Source organism: Ailuropoda melanoleuca, chromosome 15, assembly GCF_002007445.2.
Source record: "Ailuropoda melanoleuca isolate Jingjing chromosome 15, ASM200744v2, whole genome shotgun sequence".
Taxonomy (NCBI): Eukaryota; Metazoa; Chordata; class Mammalia; order Carnivora; family Ursidae; genus Ailuropoda; species Ailuropoda melanoleuca.
In genome coordinates, this window is record NC_048232.1 from 40301555 (window position 1) to 40318967 (window position 17413).

At 40.5% G+C, this 17413-nt stretch overlaps 1 protein-coding gene and 1 long non-coding RNA gene across 3 annotated transcripts in view; both read right to left on the minus strand.

The window, feature by feature from the left end:
• The window catches only part of GNS (glucosamine (N-acetyl)-6-sulfatase), a 61672-nt gene extending 57228 nt beyond the window's left edge, over window positions 1-4444 (minus strand). Inside the window, exon 1 of the mRNA XM_002920047.4 lies at window positions 4080-4444. Coding sequence (XP_002920093.1) covers window positions 4080-4271 — 192 coding nt within the window. The 5' untranslated portion in view covers window positions 4272-4444. The remainder of the gene's footprint in view (window positions 1-4079) is intronic.
• A 2177-nt stretch (window positions 4445-6621) lies between these two features.
• On the minus strand, window positions 6622-16847 carry LOC117796337. 2 transcript variants are annotated; one of them, XR_004620743.1, is made up of 3 exons: window positions 16665-16847; window positions 15701-16097; window positions 6622-6740 (listed from the first exon to the last, which is right to left on the minus strand). It is a non-coding gene; the product is annotated as an uncharacterized LOC117796337 (long non-coding RNA). The 2 variants fall into 2 exon arrangements; XR_004620742.1 differs by having other exon boundaries at window positions 15701-16847.
• Window positions 16848-17413: the final 566 nt, after the last annotated feature.

Consider the following 17413-nt stretch of genomic DNA (forward strand, 5'->3'; position numbering starts at 1 on the left):
TTTTGAAGTACCTTTGAAATCTAAGACCATATTCAGTGCAGTTTTACGTATACCTTATCGTGCAGTAATTCCTTAAAGATAATCTAGATATATAATTATGTTAACAAGGGTCTTGTTTATAATACTGTATAAATGACTCTCCCCTACTATTTTACATAAATAGTAAAAAACCTAGAGAACGCATAAGCTCAAAAGGATGAGAATTCTAACTTATTTAAGAAGACCTTTCATAATTTCATGAGTAGATCCATAATAGGTTCCCAAGAAATGCTACAGATATACAAGGTCTTCGTTAACCTTCAGAAGCAACATCACCAGCTACGATCTTCCACAAAACATCACTGGGTGCTACTTTCAGGTAAAGAATATTGGGCTGAATGAAACACTGGTTTGACGAGAAATCTGAGTTATGATGACACAGGGAGGGGAAATGAGAATACAAAGTTTAAGTGGGGAAAAGGACTATGTGAGTTATTATATGGGACTGAATCCTCAAACTGTCTGGTAAATATGCAAAACTACTGAAGAATATCTGATTTACAGTAAGACTATAATGTGTGACTACAGCTCATTTGTTAAACACTTAATGTGTGCCAGGCACTGATTGAGGCCAGGAAGGACAAAAGACAGAAGGTCCTTACCCTCATGACCTCTGTACTCTTGGGGACTTAAACATTTCAGGCAGTGAAAAGTGCTATGAACAGAATAAACAAGGATGACGTGCTTACAACCGGTGGGAGTGAAAGGGGTAAAATACTTTAGATGGGTGGTCAGGAGAGGCCTCTTTTAGGAGGTAACTTTGGTACTCAGAGTCATATGATAAGGAGGCCAGCCATGCAAAGATCCAGGAGGTGCTTCCAGGCTGAGTGAACAGCAAGGACAAGGGCTGCTGGAGAACAGGCACATATGAGGAACAGCAAGAAGGCAAATGTGGTAGAAGGAGCACAGCTGTAAAGGAGACTGTGGCATAAGACAAGGTCAAAGCGTTAGGTAGGAGCCAGCAGATGATGCAAGGCTGCCTAGGAACATAGATTTTAGTGTAAGAAATTTATATTAATGACTGTAATTTTTATACTGTTAACACTAGTACAGTGATAACCATAATCTGTGCTGAATCAAACAAATCCTAAACAAGAAACCACACCGTACTGAAAATGTGTGTGTCCATGCTAATCTGAATGCTAAAATGGAGGCTTAAGATGTCAGTAAAGATAAGCTGCAAGGCTGGTGGGCTGAAGGGTGTGCAAGATTGCTTAAGCAGCAGCCAATTTTATACCTGAATATGGGTAAATGTGTTACTTTACTCCTCCAAAGCAAATCCCTTCCATAAAAATCCTAAGGAGTCATTTACTTTTTTGGCTCCCATGTACAGCTGCTCTGAAATAAAATTTTAACATTTCTAATAATCTATGGCTAATTTTTCTTTTAACAATGAAAGACCACTTTGCTTTAAGCAAAGACAGGATGTATTTTTCCCCTACATTTCATCATGACTCCTTCCCTCCCTTCCCTGAAGTTTTGACCAAATGTCACTTTTGCTAAAGTGAATGATTTTAAAAAGAGTAACCCGTGCTTCTGTGAAGAACGGCGTGTTCATCCTGCCATAACAACATTCAAATAAAATAAAAAACAGGAACTGTTCCCTAAGCAAAAACCCCGAAGTCCCACAGATGATACCCGCAACAAATACAGTGAAATGTTAAAGGTGATGCATAAAAGACGATTTCAAAGATAACTGAAAGATTCTACATGAAACAACAATCCCACCAGCACTATAATCCTTCGACCTGAGTTGATCTGGTGGACTGGACTACTGTTTATTTTGCCAAAGATGGCAGCAATTCATAATCTTTTTTTGAGTCAGAGACCTCACTCTCTCCACAAAAATGAAGATAAAATACAGAGTATTACATATAAGTTAAGGACTTCCAGGACCCCACTGGTGTCCCTGAGTATGGTCTTAAGAATCTCTGACCTAATAAAAAATAAATTAAAAAAAAAAAAAGAATCTGTGACCTGAGGTATAAGCGAGTATGCTGATATGGGTATGCGGAATGACATGTGGTGAGTATTATCACAGTATTCTAGAATACGAGAAAAATGGGCCTTCAAGATCATAAGACACCAAGCTCTGCTACTTATTAGCTATACGAACTTTGGCCAAGTTACTTAACACCCTCTAAGTATTAGCTGCCTCTTATTTAAGGGAAGGACAATACATACAGCAGAAGACTCCTGTAATGACTGAAGCACAAGTATAAAATACTTCACACTCTAACTGGCTCCAAGTAGGTTTTCAAATGCTGTTATTGTCTTAGTGCTTTCCCTTCAAGTCCCGTTTGAGAACTAGTGGTAGAATACTCTGGAAAAGGCTACAAGAGAAGCCAGAATACCCAGGAGAGTGGGGAGCATTAAATTTGACCTGTTCCTTCTACTCAATTTTGGCTCTTTTCTTTAGTATAAACACCTATAAAAAAGAATCTGGTTTAAAGAAGCAAATACGGCTAACATGCTAAGGAGAAGATACATCTGTGGTAAGAAATTCAATTCTGAACTCCTTATATTTCAGTGATAAATTTTTGTTTTCAGCAGAGATGTAAAAGCTTGACCTTTTAATTATTTTAGTCACTAAGCTAGTACTAATTTTTGATACAGATGGCTTACATTTTCTAGACAAAACACTTTTCAAGGACACACACACACAAAAATTTTTTAAAGGAATTTTTTGAGGAGGGTCAGTGTAGTGCTGGGAATGCAAAAAACAAAGGAAATTCCAGGAAAGCAATTAAGTCAAGACTCTTCAATGTCAATGTGGTGGAGTAGAAACTAAATGGCAATGAAGCATACGTGGCACGAATTAGTGTGAAGTCAAAATGCAAGCATCTTAAACATAAACTAGAAAAGCTTCTCCGTGTGAACACAGTCCTGAGTAAGAAATACATTTTGACTCATAACCCAGAAATATATATATGGATATGTGTACCTTTACTATATATACCAGATGTATCACACCAACATTTTCTATTCTACTCTATTCCACAGGAATATGCAAATGTAAAATGCTGGTAGCTACTCACTAAACTGATTTCACAACTCACTTATGGGTTGAAATTGGCAGTTTGAAGGACACTGAGGTAGGGTGCTTCCAGACATTATAAGTTAGGAACCTCTTGTGTGAAGTGTTCTCATAGTCTCAGCACTTAGCCGAAAGCAAAAAGAGAACTGAAACGAAGAAATAAAGGATATATATATATTTTCTTAAAAATAAGAGAAACGTCACACTGAGGATCAGAGCACTCGTCAGGATTCTGACCTGTTTCAACTAGCTAAGCGCCTCGGGAAAGCCACTTTCTGTGGCCTCCAGGAGTAGGGGGCTGGGTGAATGCTTCTGAAGGTCATAAATTCCAGAACTCTAAGATACAGAAGCAAAACTCACTCCGGGAAAGAATGAAGTCTCATGACAAAACACATTTAAAATGGAACACGGGCAATAGCAGCGAATGCATCAGCCAGGTGCTCAATCAGGCTAATTGAATTTTCTTGATTCTTGTTAGGCAAAGCGCACCCTGAGGAGTTCGACAACCTACCTGCCAGATTATTTCATTTCAGCACTTATTTTGTAAATATCAGGCACAGACACTGTACACGGAGACGAATACAGAGGTAGCCTAGGTCCTTCAAAGAGAGGGATAGACGTGTCCTCAGATCCTCTAATCCAAAAGAAAAACACGGCTTGCGTGCTCTTAGCCAGCATCTGCTCCTCCTTGGTTCAGCCCATCCCCAACTGGCGTCCACCTGTTTATTCTGAGCTATAAACGCGAACTCCACAGCACTAAGGTCCAGACTAGAAGCTCTGTGTGGTGCGTGCATGTGTGCCTACTCAGAAGAGACGCGGGACAAAGAGGAAATACAATCCTGCGGCCCCTCAAACTTGCGGAAGGGGTCTGGAGTGGCAAAAGCAAATCTATCCGGAGTCAAGGCAGCCAGCTGAGGGAACTGGGGTAGGGATGCGGAAGAGGACAAGAAACCTGGGGGTCAGCCCGAGAGATGGAGGGGCGGGGCAGAAATAGAGGAGTTACCATGCCGCCGAGCACTTCGTCCTGGTCGTCGGTGAGCAGCAGCACCACGTTGGGCCTCCGAGAGCCCTCCGCCACCCCAGAGACCCCCAGGTAGCTGCCCAGCAGCAGCAGCAGCAGCGCCGGGCTGCAGGAAGGCAGGTGACGGGGGCTGTTCCGCCCGGGCCCACTTGGGGCCAGAGGCAGGAGCCACATGGCGGAGAGGGCTCCGGAGGGGCCCGGGACCGAGTGGAGGGATGCGCAGGTGTCTACACGGCAAAAGGCGGAGGAGCCGCAGGAGGAAAAGAGTTGCCAGGAAAAGGCCGGGGTCTGGGGTCAGGCGTTTTCTCCCCTAGCACGATCACGTGAACCGGGGTCCGGGGGCGGAGCACGCCGTGCGGTCACATGAGGACCGACGGGGCGGGACTGCGGGCGGAAAGGGAGGGAGGTCGAATCAGCGGGCCGGAAACCGGAAGTGGACCCGAGGGAGCGAAGAACGGGTGGGAGAGGGGACCTGGGCTTGCTTCAGTCTCTGGCTCAGGTTGGGTTCTCAGGCGGTGTGAGTCTGAAAGCTTGGTGCAAGGATTAAAATGGAGAGAAGATAAAATGAAATAGAGGAGGGAATCAGATCACAGTAAGCGATTAGAGAAGGGAGGAATGTACCTACCAGGTAGTGAGATCAGCTGGTGGGCGAGGTCTGGTCTCTCGTATTTTATCCTCGAGTCAACAGACACCTAAGAAAGCCCTTATATTTAATCATTTCTAATTTTTTCTACAACTCACCTGTTAAATTTGAAGCTGGATTCCGAGTCATCTTTATTAACTTCAAGCCTCAGCTGATAACGTGATTTCAAACAAGCAAACGATTTAGGGATATCCTGACAGCCTAATATTACTTGGTGAATTTTTGAAAGCCCTCTTAGAAGATGTTGGAGGATATGCACATTGAACAAAAACAAAACCCCTGAAACATGGTTACCCAACCACATTAAGTAATCTTTAGGGGAAAAAATTCCGTGAACTGAGGCTCCAAATATTTCTGTAATAGCTCTAGTACAGTTCTACCTCAACCCTCTGCTCAAGTCTATGAAAACAGAATTATCCCTGGCAAGGTGAAGGGTCAAGCCTTATTCCTGATTTAGAGCAACAGCCTGTACCTCCTGGCTGCTAACAAAGTGTATTTTCTCTAAGCTAGACCATCCGGCATGAAAAATGTTTTAAATTCATGAAAGCACTGTACTATTATGAGGTAAAAATAATTGTGGAAGTACTTCGAAGTGTCGTATATACAACTATAAGTCTTATGCAAAAGGAAGTGTTGCCTTTTTGGGGAAAAAAAAAAAGGTTTACAGAAGCCAAGCGAGTCTTTACAAAATGAAGTAAAGGTCCACTGCAAGAAAAATTCTTCTGGGAATCTGGTCAGACTAGTTCCCAGATGGCCATGGTACTGGATTACAGCCTCAAACTAGGCTCATTTTGCAAGCTGATGCAATAATCCTAGGAAATCAAGACTTCCAGGAAGATTTCTGGCACAAAAAAGAAGCTGCATTGATATGCCAAATTTTAAGATTATATCACTGTTCTTAGTTCAAGGCTAGATTATGAATTATTTGATGGCAGAGATCGTATAATTAAGGGCCAGCTTTATTCCAGATGCTAGACTAATGCTGAGGAGACATTGTTCCTTTTTCATGGAACTTGCAGTCTAGTTGCAGAAAGATAATACAATCTAATAATCACAGAAATATAAAATTAGAGGGGCGCCTGAGTGGCACAGTCGTTACGTGTCTGCCTTTGGCTCAGGGCGTGATTCCGGCGTTATGGGATTGAGCCCCACATCAGGCTCCTCTGCTGGGAGCCTGCTTCTTTCTCTCCCACTCCCCCTGCTTGTTTTCCCTCTCTCGCTGGCTGTCTCTATCTCTGTCAAATAAATAAAATCTTAAAAAAAAGAAATGTATAATTACAAATAAGGAGACATGCTATGAAGGAAAAGTAAAGAGAGCAATGAACATTTAAGGATTCCCTGAGGAAGTAAACTTTCAGTGGCAGTGAGGAGTTTAAATAGGAGATAATTTGTTAATGGGGTAGTGGGGTGGTAGAATGTCTCCTAGACGCAAAGTACAGCACACGCAGATTTCGAGGTAGTGCATTCAAAGAACTAAAACATGCCAGCGTACCTGGAGCAGAGGGAGAGAAGGAGGTGGACAGGTAGACAGAGCCCAGATCCCATGTTAAGGATTTTGGTCTTCATCATAAGGCTAATGGGAAATCACTTGAAGAGTAGGGGAGAAATAAAATCATATGTGAATTTGTATTAGGTCCTTTATGCTGTGGTATGGTGTACAGATTAGAAGAGGACAAGAATGGATGATGATAAGAGAACAAATCCAGATTTTGTGGGGTGTGAATCTTATATGTATACAATTTGGCAAGGGTGGTTCCTTAAGAAAAAGAATAACAATTTTGAATACAGAATTAGGCGCAAAAGTGAATATTTATTTAGACTAAGAAATCACCATATTACAGATTTTTAAAAGTTGAAAAATATTACAAATGCAAAATTTTAAAATATAATATTTTTATTAATGAACTACCAGACACACCTCTCCATGCTTACCCCCCAACATTTTATAGCTATGTACACTTCAATCATCTCTCCATATGACCGTGGCTTTGTAATATATTCTGTAGAGAGAATAGGAAGATAATTTAGTCTTTTATTTAGCATAGTTGATCAGTATTCATTTTTTATTACTGATAGTTCAGAAATTTTTTTTCATCCTCAGTTCATTATTGGTTATACACACACACGTACTTATTGTAATCATGTATTATGAGTTTATATCCTCTTCATTGATGTCAATTTGAGGTTATATCAGAAAGATACAATAATTTAGTGCATTTATATGATTCACTTTCTTAACAAATTGATTATCAAACAATTCAAGAGCCTATTTATTACTTTCACTTGCAATTTATCTCTTCCATGATTATTGTTTTTGTTATGATCTGCAAAAAATGATTGCTATTTACTTTTCAATGTCAGGATAATTTCTTTTCATTTTCTCACTCGTCCTTATCACTTTGATTTCATATTCATGAATTTTTTACCTCAATTTTATCTCAGTACTTTAATAAAATAAATTTAAAGATGACATAAGAAGGTGCCTACTGTATACATCCACATCAGGAGTCTGAAATTTGTCAGTTGTTTAACTGAAATATTCCAAAGTGTCTTCCTAAATGACAGTTAAAATGTTTTGTTTGGGTTTTATCAGCTGTTAGGTAAGTTTGTATTTTTTAAAAACAATTTTATTTATTTATTTGAGAGAATGGGGCAGAGGAAGGGGCAGAGGGAGAGAATGTTTAGGCAGACTCCCCATTGAGGGTGGAGCCCAACCCCAGGCTTGATCTCAAGACTCGGAGATTGTCACCTGAGCAAAACCAAGAGTCAGATGCTTAACTGACTGAGCCACCTAGGCGCCCCTGCAAAGTGGTTTTTAAAGAGCATGTAGCCCTTTGTTATAATCATCATAATAGTTGTGCTGACATATGACTGTAAATGTTGTTTAACCGCAGATTAAAATAGCTCAAATATTTTTTCACCTTGTTGAATGAAGTCTCAATGTTTTCAGTTGGGTAAAAAAGTTAAAAATTGCTAATAAGGGTTCCTATTAGAGGAGTAGTGCACAATAATTGACAACTGATCATTTTGTCACATCTAGAATAGAATGCATAATGTTATTATTTGGTGTCTGGTTATGTATTTGATTTACCACTTTTGAAAATGTTTTCCCATGCGGGGTGCCTGGGTGGCTCAGTCAGTTATGTCTGACTCTTGATTTCAGCTCAGGTCATGATTTCAGGGTCCTGGGATGGAGCCCTTCAGTCGGGCTCCGCACTTATTGGGGAGTCTGCTTGCCCCTCTCCCTCTGCCCCTCCCCCTGCTCATGCTTTTGCACTCTCTCTCAAGTGAATACATAAAATCTTAAAAAAGAATGTAAAAAATGTAGATGTTTAAAAAACAAACAAACAAAAAAACCCAAAACATTTTCCCATCAGGATGTCTGGCTGCCTTAGTTGCTAGAGCACACATCTCTTGGTCTCAGGGTTGTGAGTTCAAGCCCCATATTGGGTGTGCAGATTACTTAAAAATAAAGTCTTTAAAAAATTTTAAGAACATTTTTCCATCATTTAAATTAATTTTTCATTAATTGTTGTGGTAAAATAAGTCACATTAAAAAATTTTATAATTTTTTCCTCCACCTTAAGCAAAAGTGGTTTAAACCCAGCTATTAGTTGAAAAATTCCCATGACATTTCCATTATGGGTACAACACTACTTTTTATCATGACCTTTGAAGTAAAAATATCTTTAACTTAAATATTTAATAACCTTAAGACCTCCATCTCTGACCATGATGGAGTTATAGGGCAGACTATCCTTTTTGCTATAGACAACCAGAAAACGGCACAAAATATGTCTCACACAATGGACAATATTGGAGGACTATGATCCTGTGTAAAAAGGAAATAATTGTCCCCACTCTCAGTCTATAGGCACATTCTGAACCAGGGAGCCAGAAAGGGGATCCTATGTAGAACAAAGATGAGTTGAAGGGAAAGAGATTAAGTTTGGGGGAGGCTGAGGTGGCTGGAAGTTGTGAGGGAAAGTTCCTATGAGGAGAAAAAGCTCCAAAAATCTGCAGATATCCTTTTGAGATTTTGTTGAACACTAACATGTCCATGTGTAGGGTGAAGCCAACATACATGAGGTAAGACAATGAATAACCAAGGAGATGTAAGAATTCTCAGAGGAGATATTTGAGATCCAACCAGCAAGAAGAGAGTCTTCCTTGGTCATCAGAGGTATTTAATAGAGAACCCAAAAAGGTCAGACCTTAGTAGTAGGGCTAAATTATCATGAGTGGAAAGTATTGTATACCTGCAGTGACAAAGTTTATTTTTTAAAGATTTATTTATTATTTTAGAGAGAGATTGGGGTGGAGGGGCAGAGGGAGAGAGAATCTCAAGCAGAGTCCCCACTGAGCACAGAGCCTGATAAGGGGCTTGATCTCATGACCCTGAGACCATGATCTGAGCTGAAATCAAGAGTCAGACATAACTGGCTGAGCCACGCAGGCACCCCTACAATGAAAAAGTTTAAATACAAGTCTCAAAATATCAAGCTGATCTGCAAGAAATTTAACTTGCCTGTGAGAACAAGAACCCACACTCTTCAAAGGAAAACTACAAAATCTAGATGCTCAACAATATGAAATTCACAGGTTTACAAGGGATATCAAATAGGAAAATGTGACCCATAACCAGGGAGAAATCAGTCAAAGGAAACATAATAAATGACACAGATGAAGGAATTAACAGGTCAGGGATTTTAAACACCTCTTATATAAATATATGTCATGGTCTAAATAGATTTAGACTGTCTGGGCATCCTGCCAAATAGCATATCCATCCATTGCATTGATGACATGCTGATCAGGCAGGATGAACAAGAGGCAGCTAACATACTGCAGTCTTTGATATGACACGTCCTCTGGAGAGTGGGAGATGGGCCCTAAGGAAATTCAGGGACTTGGCCCTTCAGTAAAGGATGGTAGGGGTCCTGGGGTATGCCATGTCATTGTCTCCAAAGTAAAAACAAATGGCTGCTGGGGCGCCTGGGTGGCGCAGTCGTTGAGTGTCTGCCTTCGGCTCAGGCATGATCCCGGCGTTCCGGGATCGAGTCCCACATCGAGTCCCACATCGAGTCCCACATTGGGCTCCTCGGCTGGGAGCCTGTTTCTTCCTCTCCCTCTCCCCTGCTGTGTTCCCTCTCTCGCTGGCTGTCTCTCTGTCACAAAAAAATAAATAAAATCTTTGAAAAAAAAAAAAACCAAATGGCTGCATCTTGCTTTTCTTATTAAAAACAAGGAAGCACAGTGCTTGTTTGACCTTTTTGCATGTAGGCAACTTATTCGACCTAGGAATCCTGCCTCAGCCCGTATACTGTGTGGCATGACAGGCTGCCAGCTTTGAGTGGGGCCTGGAGCAGGAAAGCACACGAGAGCAGACCGGGCTAGCTAGCTACATTATCTGTGGGGCCTACTGTGAAATAAAAACGCAGGGGAAAAGTACTACTAAGGGTACTAAAGTATAAATTCTTTTTTTTTTATTAAAGATTTTTTTTTTAATTTATTTGAGAGAGAGAGAGAGAGACAGCCAGTGAGAGAGGGAACACAAGCAGGGGGAGTGGGAGAGGAAGAAGCAGGCTCATAGCAGAGGAGCCTGATGTGGGGCTCAATCCCACAACGCCGGGATCACGCCCTGAGCCGAAGGCAGATGCTTAACCGCTGTGCCACCCAGGCGCCCCTAAAGTATAAATTCTTTAAAAAATATTGTATTGCTAACAAAATATAGTGGGAATTATAGTGATACATGAGTAACACCATAATCTTACAAACTACAATTAACATTTTTGGTGTTATAATTTATATATCCAATTAACACTCATACTTTATTAATGTGATATCTTGACTGCTAATATATTTTTTCTGGCTTGCTTTCCTGTAAATTCATTTCTTAGGCCATCAAAATGTATACCTTTAGCAACTTCATTTGATATAATTAATAGTAATGATTTTTTTTTTTATGGTTTGTCCTCAGGTGTTTATTCGCAGGGTAAAAGATGGAGAAGAGGAAAGTCTGAAATGGGCACAATTACACTCTCCCATCTCGAGTCCTGTAAGAGGAGGCAGGTGACTGGGCAGCTCAGGTACTCTGGGTCTGATCTTGGTAATGACCCCCAGAACTCAGAGGAGGCCTGTGGAAAGAGGCCAGTCAGCCAGGAGCCCACCCTCCTCTGAGTGCTGGCAAGCAGCTGGCTCTCTCTCCCCAAGGGCTAGGGCACAGACTTTCCATCACAGTGTGACTGCCCAATGCTTGCACTCCATCCAGAATGGAATACCTGGTTTCTAATCTTGGTAATGACCACCAGCAATACTCACAGCATTTGAGGGGCCTGGGATTTAATTTGACTCGTGGGATGCACTAACGTTCAGAGGCCAGTGCTCCTCTGAGATACCATGGAAACATAACCTACCCAAGAATGGTAAGATGAGATGTCCCCAGGCTTCCAGAAGCCCCAACAGGATCCTATTCTTAAAGTCCCAATCACCTTTACCTCAAGCTTGTAAGAAGGTTGCTAACTTTGAACTACTTCGGTCATTTAAAAAACAGCCTACACCCACATACTGTGTTGTTGAAGCCACTCAGACTTTTTCTGGGAGGGAGGAAGGGGTCTCTAGGCCCCACAAGATTCTTGTGGAATAATTGTTCTAAAAACATGTAAATTTTGGGGTGCCTGGGTGGCTCAGTCTGTTAAGTGTCTGACTCTTGATCTTAGCGCAAGTCTTGATCTCGGGGTCAGGAGTTCAAGCCCCGCTTTGGGCTCCACACTGGGCATGGGACCTACTTACAAATAAAATAAAATAGGGGCTCCTGGATGGCTCGATCAGTGGAGCGTCTGCCTTTAGCTCAGGTCATGATCCCAGGGTCCTGGGACTGAGCCCTGTGTTGGGAGTCTGCTTCTCCCTCTCCCTCTCCCTCTCCCTCTCCCTCTGTGATCTGTCTCACTCTATCTCAAGTAAATAAATAAAATCTTTAAAAAAATAAAATAAACACATGTAAATCTTCCTATAGATCAGTTTTATTTAGATATGAATTTGATTTTAAATGTAAATCATAAGTTATTGTAATTTTGCAATTGTAAAATTGTCACTGGTATAATAGTTACATTGTGATGTTTCCTTTGACATTTCCTGTAACTTGTAGAGGGTGCACAAGGAACCTCAAGTGGGTTCAACCTTTAATATACGGTGGTTGAAGGTTCCTGTATAATCATTCGATCACTGCGTCTTCAATTACAAGGAAAAATTAATTTTAAATTGTTTTCATCATTAATAATTGGTTCATCTGTAGTTTCACATGAAAATGGTGTTATTTTCATTTATAAGTTTGTGGATATTTGATTTGCCATGTTGCAGGAGTTTTCTAAACTCTTCGGAGAATTAATTCTAAACTGTAAATTCTAATAATTCAAATAATTCTCTGATTTGCTTTATTTCAGTGTTCTCATGAACACATGTGTTTTTATTTTGTAATAATTTACTGACAAAGTGTATTGCCTGAAAGCTGGCAGTTCCCATCATAGCTTTCAAAGATTTGTGCAAATATCACAAAGATGAGATTTGGGGAGCAGATGGGGACCCCCACAATAGGTCCAGCACGACCTTGTGTAGAACCCCTTTCCCTTCCTATTGCTGTTGCCACCACTGCTGCTTCTCCTGTGTTCTTTCTGCCATTGCTGCCATCAGTCTGGGCTCTGCTCTTTTTCTGCGTGCCTTGGGGCCCTGAGACTCTCTGACTGCCCTGAGGCGTGAGCATGTGACAATTGTGCATGACTTGGTGCATGACTCCTGCTTATGACAATTGTGCATGACTTGGTGCATGACTCCTGCTTACTGTATTCCTTGTCCTGGTTTATCTCTTCTGCTCATGCACATGTCTCATTGGACTTTATTTTCAAAACACAAGTTCAAAGATAAAATTGTTAATAATTTCAAGCTGGTGACCACAAAGCCTAAGCCAAGTGTGGGGACCTTTTGAGAGTGAGGCTCTGTATAACTACAGGGTCCACATCTTGAAGTCCGTCCTGGTGGCAGATCCAGCCTGTGACTCAAGGAACCCTTTTGCTTGGGCCATACACTCTGGTAGACCCTATGCTATCCTGGTTTCAGTGATGAGAAAAGATGCAACGTGGAACAAGCCCCAGTGGGGAAATCACCCCCAGACCCTCGGGTTTTGGGAGCAGGGTCATGTTATCTACAGTAGGAATTACATATCTTTTGAAAAACAGCTCCTGGTGTACTAAGCCCTGATAGAGATGGAATTCTTAGTCATGAGACACCAAATGGTCATGCTTCCTGTACTGTCCATCATGAGTTGGGTCCTCTTGGACCTACCAAGTCAGAGTTGGTCAGGATCAGCGGTAATTTTACATGTGATGAACTGTTACACCTGGAACCAAACATGAGCAAGATCAGAGGGCATAAATAAGTGCATGAAAAGGTAGCCCAGACCCATAGTGCTCCTCATGGTTCCTGGAGTACCCGAAGGGGGAGAAGAAGGTCCGAGCTTGGTTTATGGATAGAACAGCTTGGTGTATTGGTGCAGGGTGGAAATGGATGGTGGGTTGCATTACAGCCTCACTCAGGGCCGGCCTTGAATGATAGCGGTAAGAGAAAACCATCCTAATGGGCAAGGCTTTGGTTGGTGCACCTGACCATCCAATTTCTGAGATAAGGGAAGTGGTCTGCGGTTAGCATATATATGCATTCATTGGTAGTGGTAAATGACCTTGGCTGGTCCCATCATGAGTATGGAAGGAAAATGACTGGAAGATTAGAGAAAGGGAGGTCTGAGGTAAAGGCCAAAGGATGGACACACAGGAATAGGCACAAAGTGTGAAGATCATTGTGTGACATATTTATGCTTACCAGAAAGCATTCACCATGGAAGAGGCACTGAACAACAAATTAGACAAAACAGCTTAGTCAGTTTAGGTTAGCCACCCTTTGTCAGCGGCTACCTAAATCCTGGCATGGTAGGCACCTCACGCTCAAAGAATGTCACGTGAGTACAGGTGGGATAGCAGAAGTTTGGCTCCCAGCTGATATGCATTGAGCAATCACAGTTTTTTACTATTACAAAGAAAAGGTTATATTCGGTCACTTTGAAATCTAATGTAACAATAATTAATTAGGCAGTAGTCAGATCTCCAAAATTCCTCTAAGCACTCAAATTTTATGATTTAAATGTCATTCATCATTAATAGCCTTTGTTTATTGACTGTCTACTATGTCTTACTATGTATTTCCTAAGGTTGTCTAAGGCTTGATGGTTTTTGAAAGTACTAAAATCCCTGGTTTACCTGGCATCCCAACTTTTTGGATTGAAAAATATGAGTCTTCTTCATGTATAGTTATTAAACTGGGAATAGAGATTGTATTGTAGTCCAAGGATATAAATAAATTCTAATCAGCAAAAAGAAAGAGTAAAAATGGGCATCCATGAGCAGAAGCTGAAACCCAGCAGTGACCTTTTGAATTTCTCTTATGTTTGGGAAAGAGTAATCCCTGAAGGATTAGAGTGAAAGATTAAATGCTAGATTTTAGAAATCAGCCATTCCAAGCATAATTAAAGCTTTCATCATAGCAGTTCAGTATTTATGTGTGTGCCTGAATATGCTGAAAAAAATTATCAAATTATCAAAAATGTTGAGAGTCTTGTTAAGGTAGTTTTTTTTTTTTTAAGATTTTATTTATTTATTTGACAGAGATAGAGACAGCCAGCGAGAAACGGAACACAGCAGGGGGAGTGGGAGAGGAAGAGGCAGACTCATAGCAGAGGAGCCTGATGTGGGGCTCGATCCCATAACGCTGGGATCATGCCCTGAGCCGAAGGCAGAAGCTCAACCGCTGTGTCACCCAGGCGCCCCAAGGCAGTTTTTTTTAAAAAGAGATTTTATTTATTTATTTGATAGAGCGAGAGAGCAAGCACTAGGGGGGACAGGGTCAGAGGGAGAAGCAGGCTCCCAGCTAATCGGGGAGCCCAATGCAGGACTCAATCCTGGGACTCTGGGATCATGACTTGAGCCGAAGGCAGATGCTTTAACCTACTGAGCAACCCAGGCATCCAAGGTAGTTGTTTTTTGTTTTTTGGGTTTTTTTGTTTTTGTTTTTTTTAAACAAGCTTTGATTCACTTTATTTTTTGTTAGGTAGTTTTAAATGGTGGGTATCAGAAGGTTATTGATAAGATCCTGATAACTGTTTGGAAGTAATTTAAATGTTCATAGCCTGCAGCTTGTGCACTAGTTTCACATAAATTGTATTCTGTAGATTTTAGTAAATGGTACTCAACTTAGACATAGATGCTTCTTAGCTCCTTGTAAATGTAATGCAGCACTAGATCTTGTATCTGGTATAAAATAATTAGTATGATTATTTAAATAAAACTAGGGTTCTAAACAAGTTGAAATACTGATGATTATCAGTAGCGTAATTAACCATAGTAAATTTAATTTTAGCTATTACCTTTAGTCATGATCAGTTTGAAATCATATTCTGTGAGACCATTAGTTCTCTTATACCGAATTAATTGGCTTTAGAGCTTCAGGGAATTCACTTGGGGCCTTCCAGTCACCAAGCAGCCGTAATGTAAGATCCAAAAATGGACAGCTCTTTGCTAACAACACTTCTAAGATTCTTTTCAATGAGAATCTTTTTTCATAGGAAAGCAGGTAGTTGGTTGGTCCTTTGTCTAGTGTGATGAGCGTACATCAGTGAACAAAACAGACAAAAATTCCTTTCTTACCAAGCTCACATTTTACGGGCAGAAGATAGATAATAAGTCAGTAGTTGATATAGTATATTGGAAGGTAGAGTATATTATAGAAAAAAAGAGAATAAGGAGGGGGAATAAGGGAGGGTAGGGATGCACAGTTTCAAATAGGGTGGTTAGACCCACTGAGAAGATGACATTTAAGCAGAGACTTGACTCTGGTGAGGTAAGAGTCACGTGCATACCTGGGGGATGATCACTCCAACAAGTGGAAGGATCTTGAATCTGCTTTCCTTGTTATCTTTTATTTTGCCGATTTCCTCTCCTCGCGTGATTTGGTACTGATGGGAAATGAGAAATAATTTTTGAAGTTCTGATTACTTTAGAAATGTTGACTGTCAATGACCTATTGTGTTTACTGGTCTCGTTCACTTGGAAATAGCTTCATCCACAGGTCCTGATAGAGATACCCAGCATGAGGTGCTGAAGACTATTAATCACATCTTTTACCGGATGGAGTTAGAGAAAGGGCTGGGGAGTCAAATAAGAAAAGAGATCCAATTTCAGTGTTTCCCTTTATGAAAGTCCTGCTTGTTGCAAAGTTTGGCATATGAAAGTAGGCTCCCAGGACTCTATTCAAAGCTGGAAACAATAATTTAAAAAAAAAAAAGCTCAAAAGACAAAATAAATAATTTCATTTTTTTCTATTTCATACATTTTAAAATTAAATAGATATAGTAGTAGTTAATACAGTTATAAAACCATAAAATAATATTTCTAGAATAATTTCAAATTCTGGATACCTAAGGGAAAAGTCATTAACATTTTGCTTTTCTTATATTAACTCCAATTTCAAAAAGGGTCCTATTGTTCTCGCGCTGTTTACAAGTATTGTGGTGGTAGTGCCAAGAGACATCAGGTTTTTACCTGTAGGGTCAGGCTCTATTATGAAAGTGCCTTGAGAAGTAAAAGTGTGCTGAACAAACATAAAGCACCATCATTGTTCACTAGGTACATTATGGCTCCTTTTAGAAATATGGCAAATATTTAATAGTGCTAGGAAATAGACAAATACGTATTCATCCATGATGAAAACCAGACACTTTATGCTTTAAGAGAAATTCATTTTATTCTTTGTGATGGGCAGTAATTTAGCCTCTCTGTGCCTCAGCTCCCTCATCTGAAAAGTGAGGATAAAATAGCACTTACCTTTGTAACCATGTATGGTGAGGGACGTTAACTAGACTTATCCTGGTGAACATTTGGAAATATACTCAAATACTGAAGTGTTGTACACCTGAAATTAACTTAAAATAAGATTTTTTATTTATTTGTCAGAAAGAGAGGGAGAGTGAGCAGAAGCAGGGGGAGTGGCAGGCTTCCCACTGAGGAAGGAGCTGATGCTGAGCTCCATCACAGGACCCTGGGGTCATGACCTGAGCCGAAGACAGACTCTTCACTGACTGAGCCACCCAGGCACCTCTGAAACTAACTTAATGTTATGTCAATTATACCTCAATAAAAAAAAGTACTATTTACCTGCTTTATAAAGTTGAAGTGAGAATTAAATAGGATAATTTGTGCAAAGAACGAAGAACAGCTTCTGGCACACAAAAAAGTGCTCAAAACCTGAAAATTGTTATTAAATTCACAAAAATACATACAGTGGAGGGGCATCTCAGAGTTCTTCCATTGAGATCTAATGTAAAGATACATCTCTCAGGATATCACGTGAACTTTTGATTTTTCTGTCAGAATCAGCCATGTGTATTTATTGGTTTGGCCATCTCATGGACATTTATCAAAACCCTCATTCTCTGTTAGGTCTCGTGCCTGGGAATTAGTTGATCTTAATCTAGCACTTTATTTTTCACTGATGTATTAAAGTTAACAGCGTTATTAAATCTCAAGTATATGCCAAGTCTTCGGAAACGTTATTGTCAGAAAGTAAGGGCGCC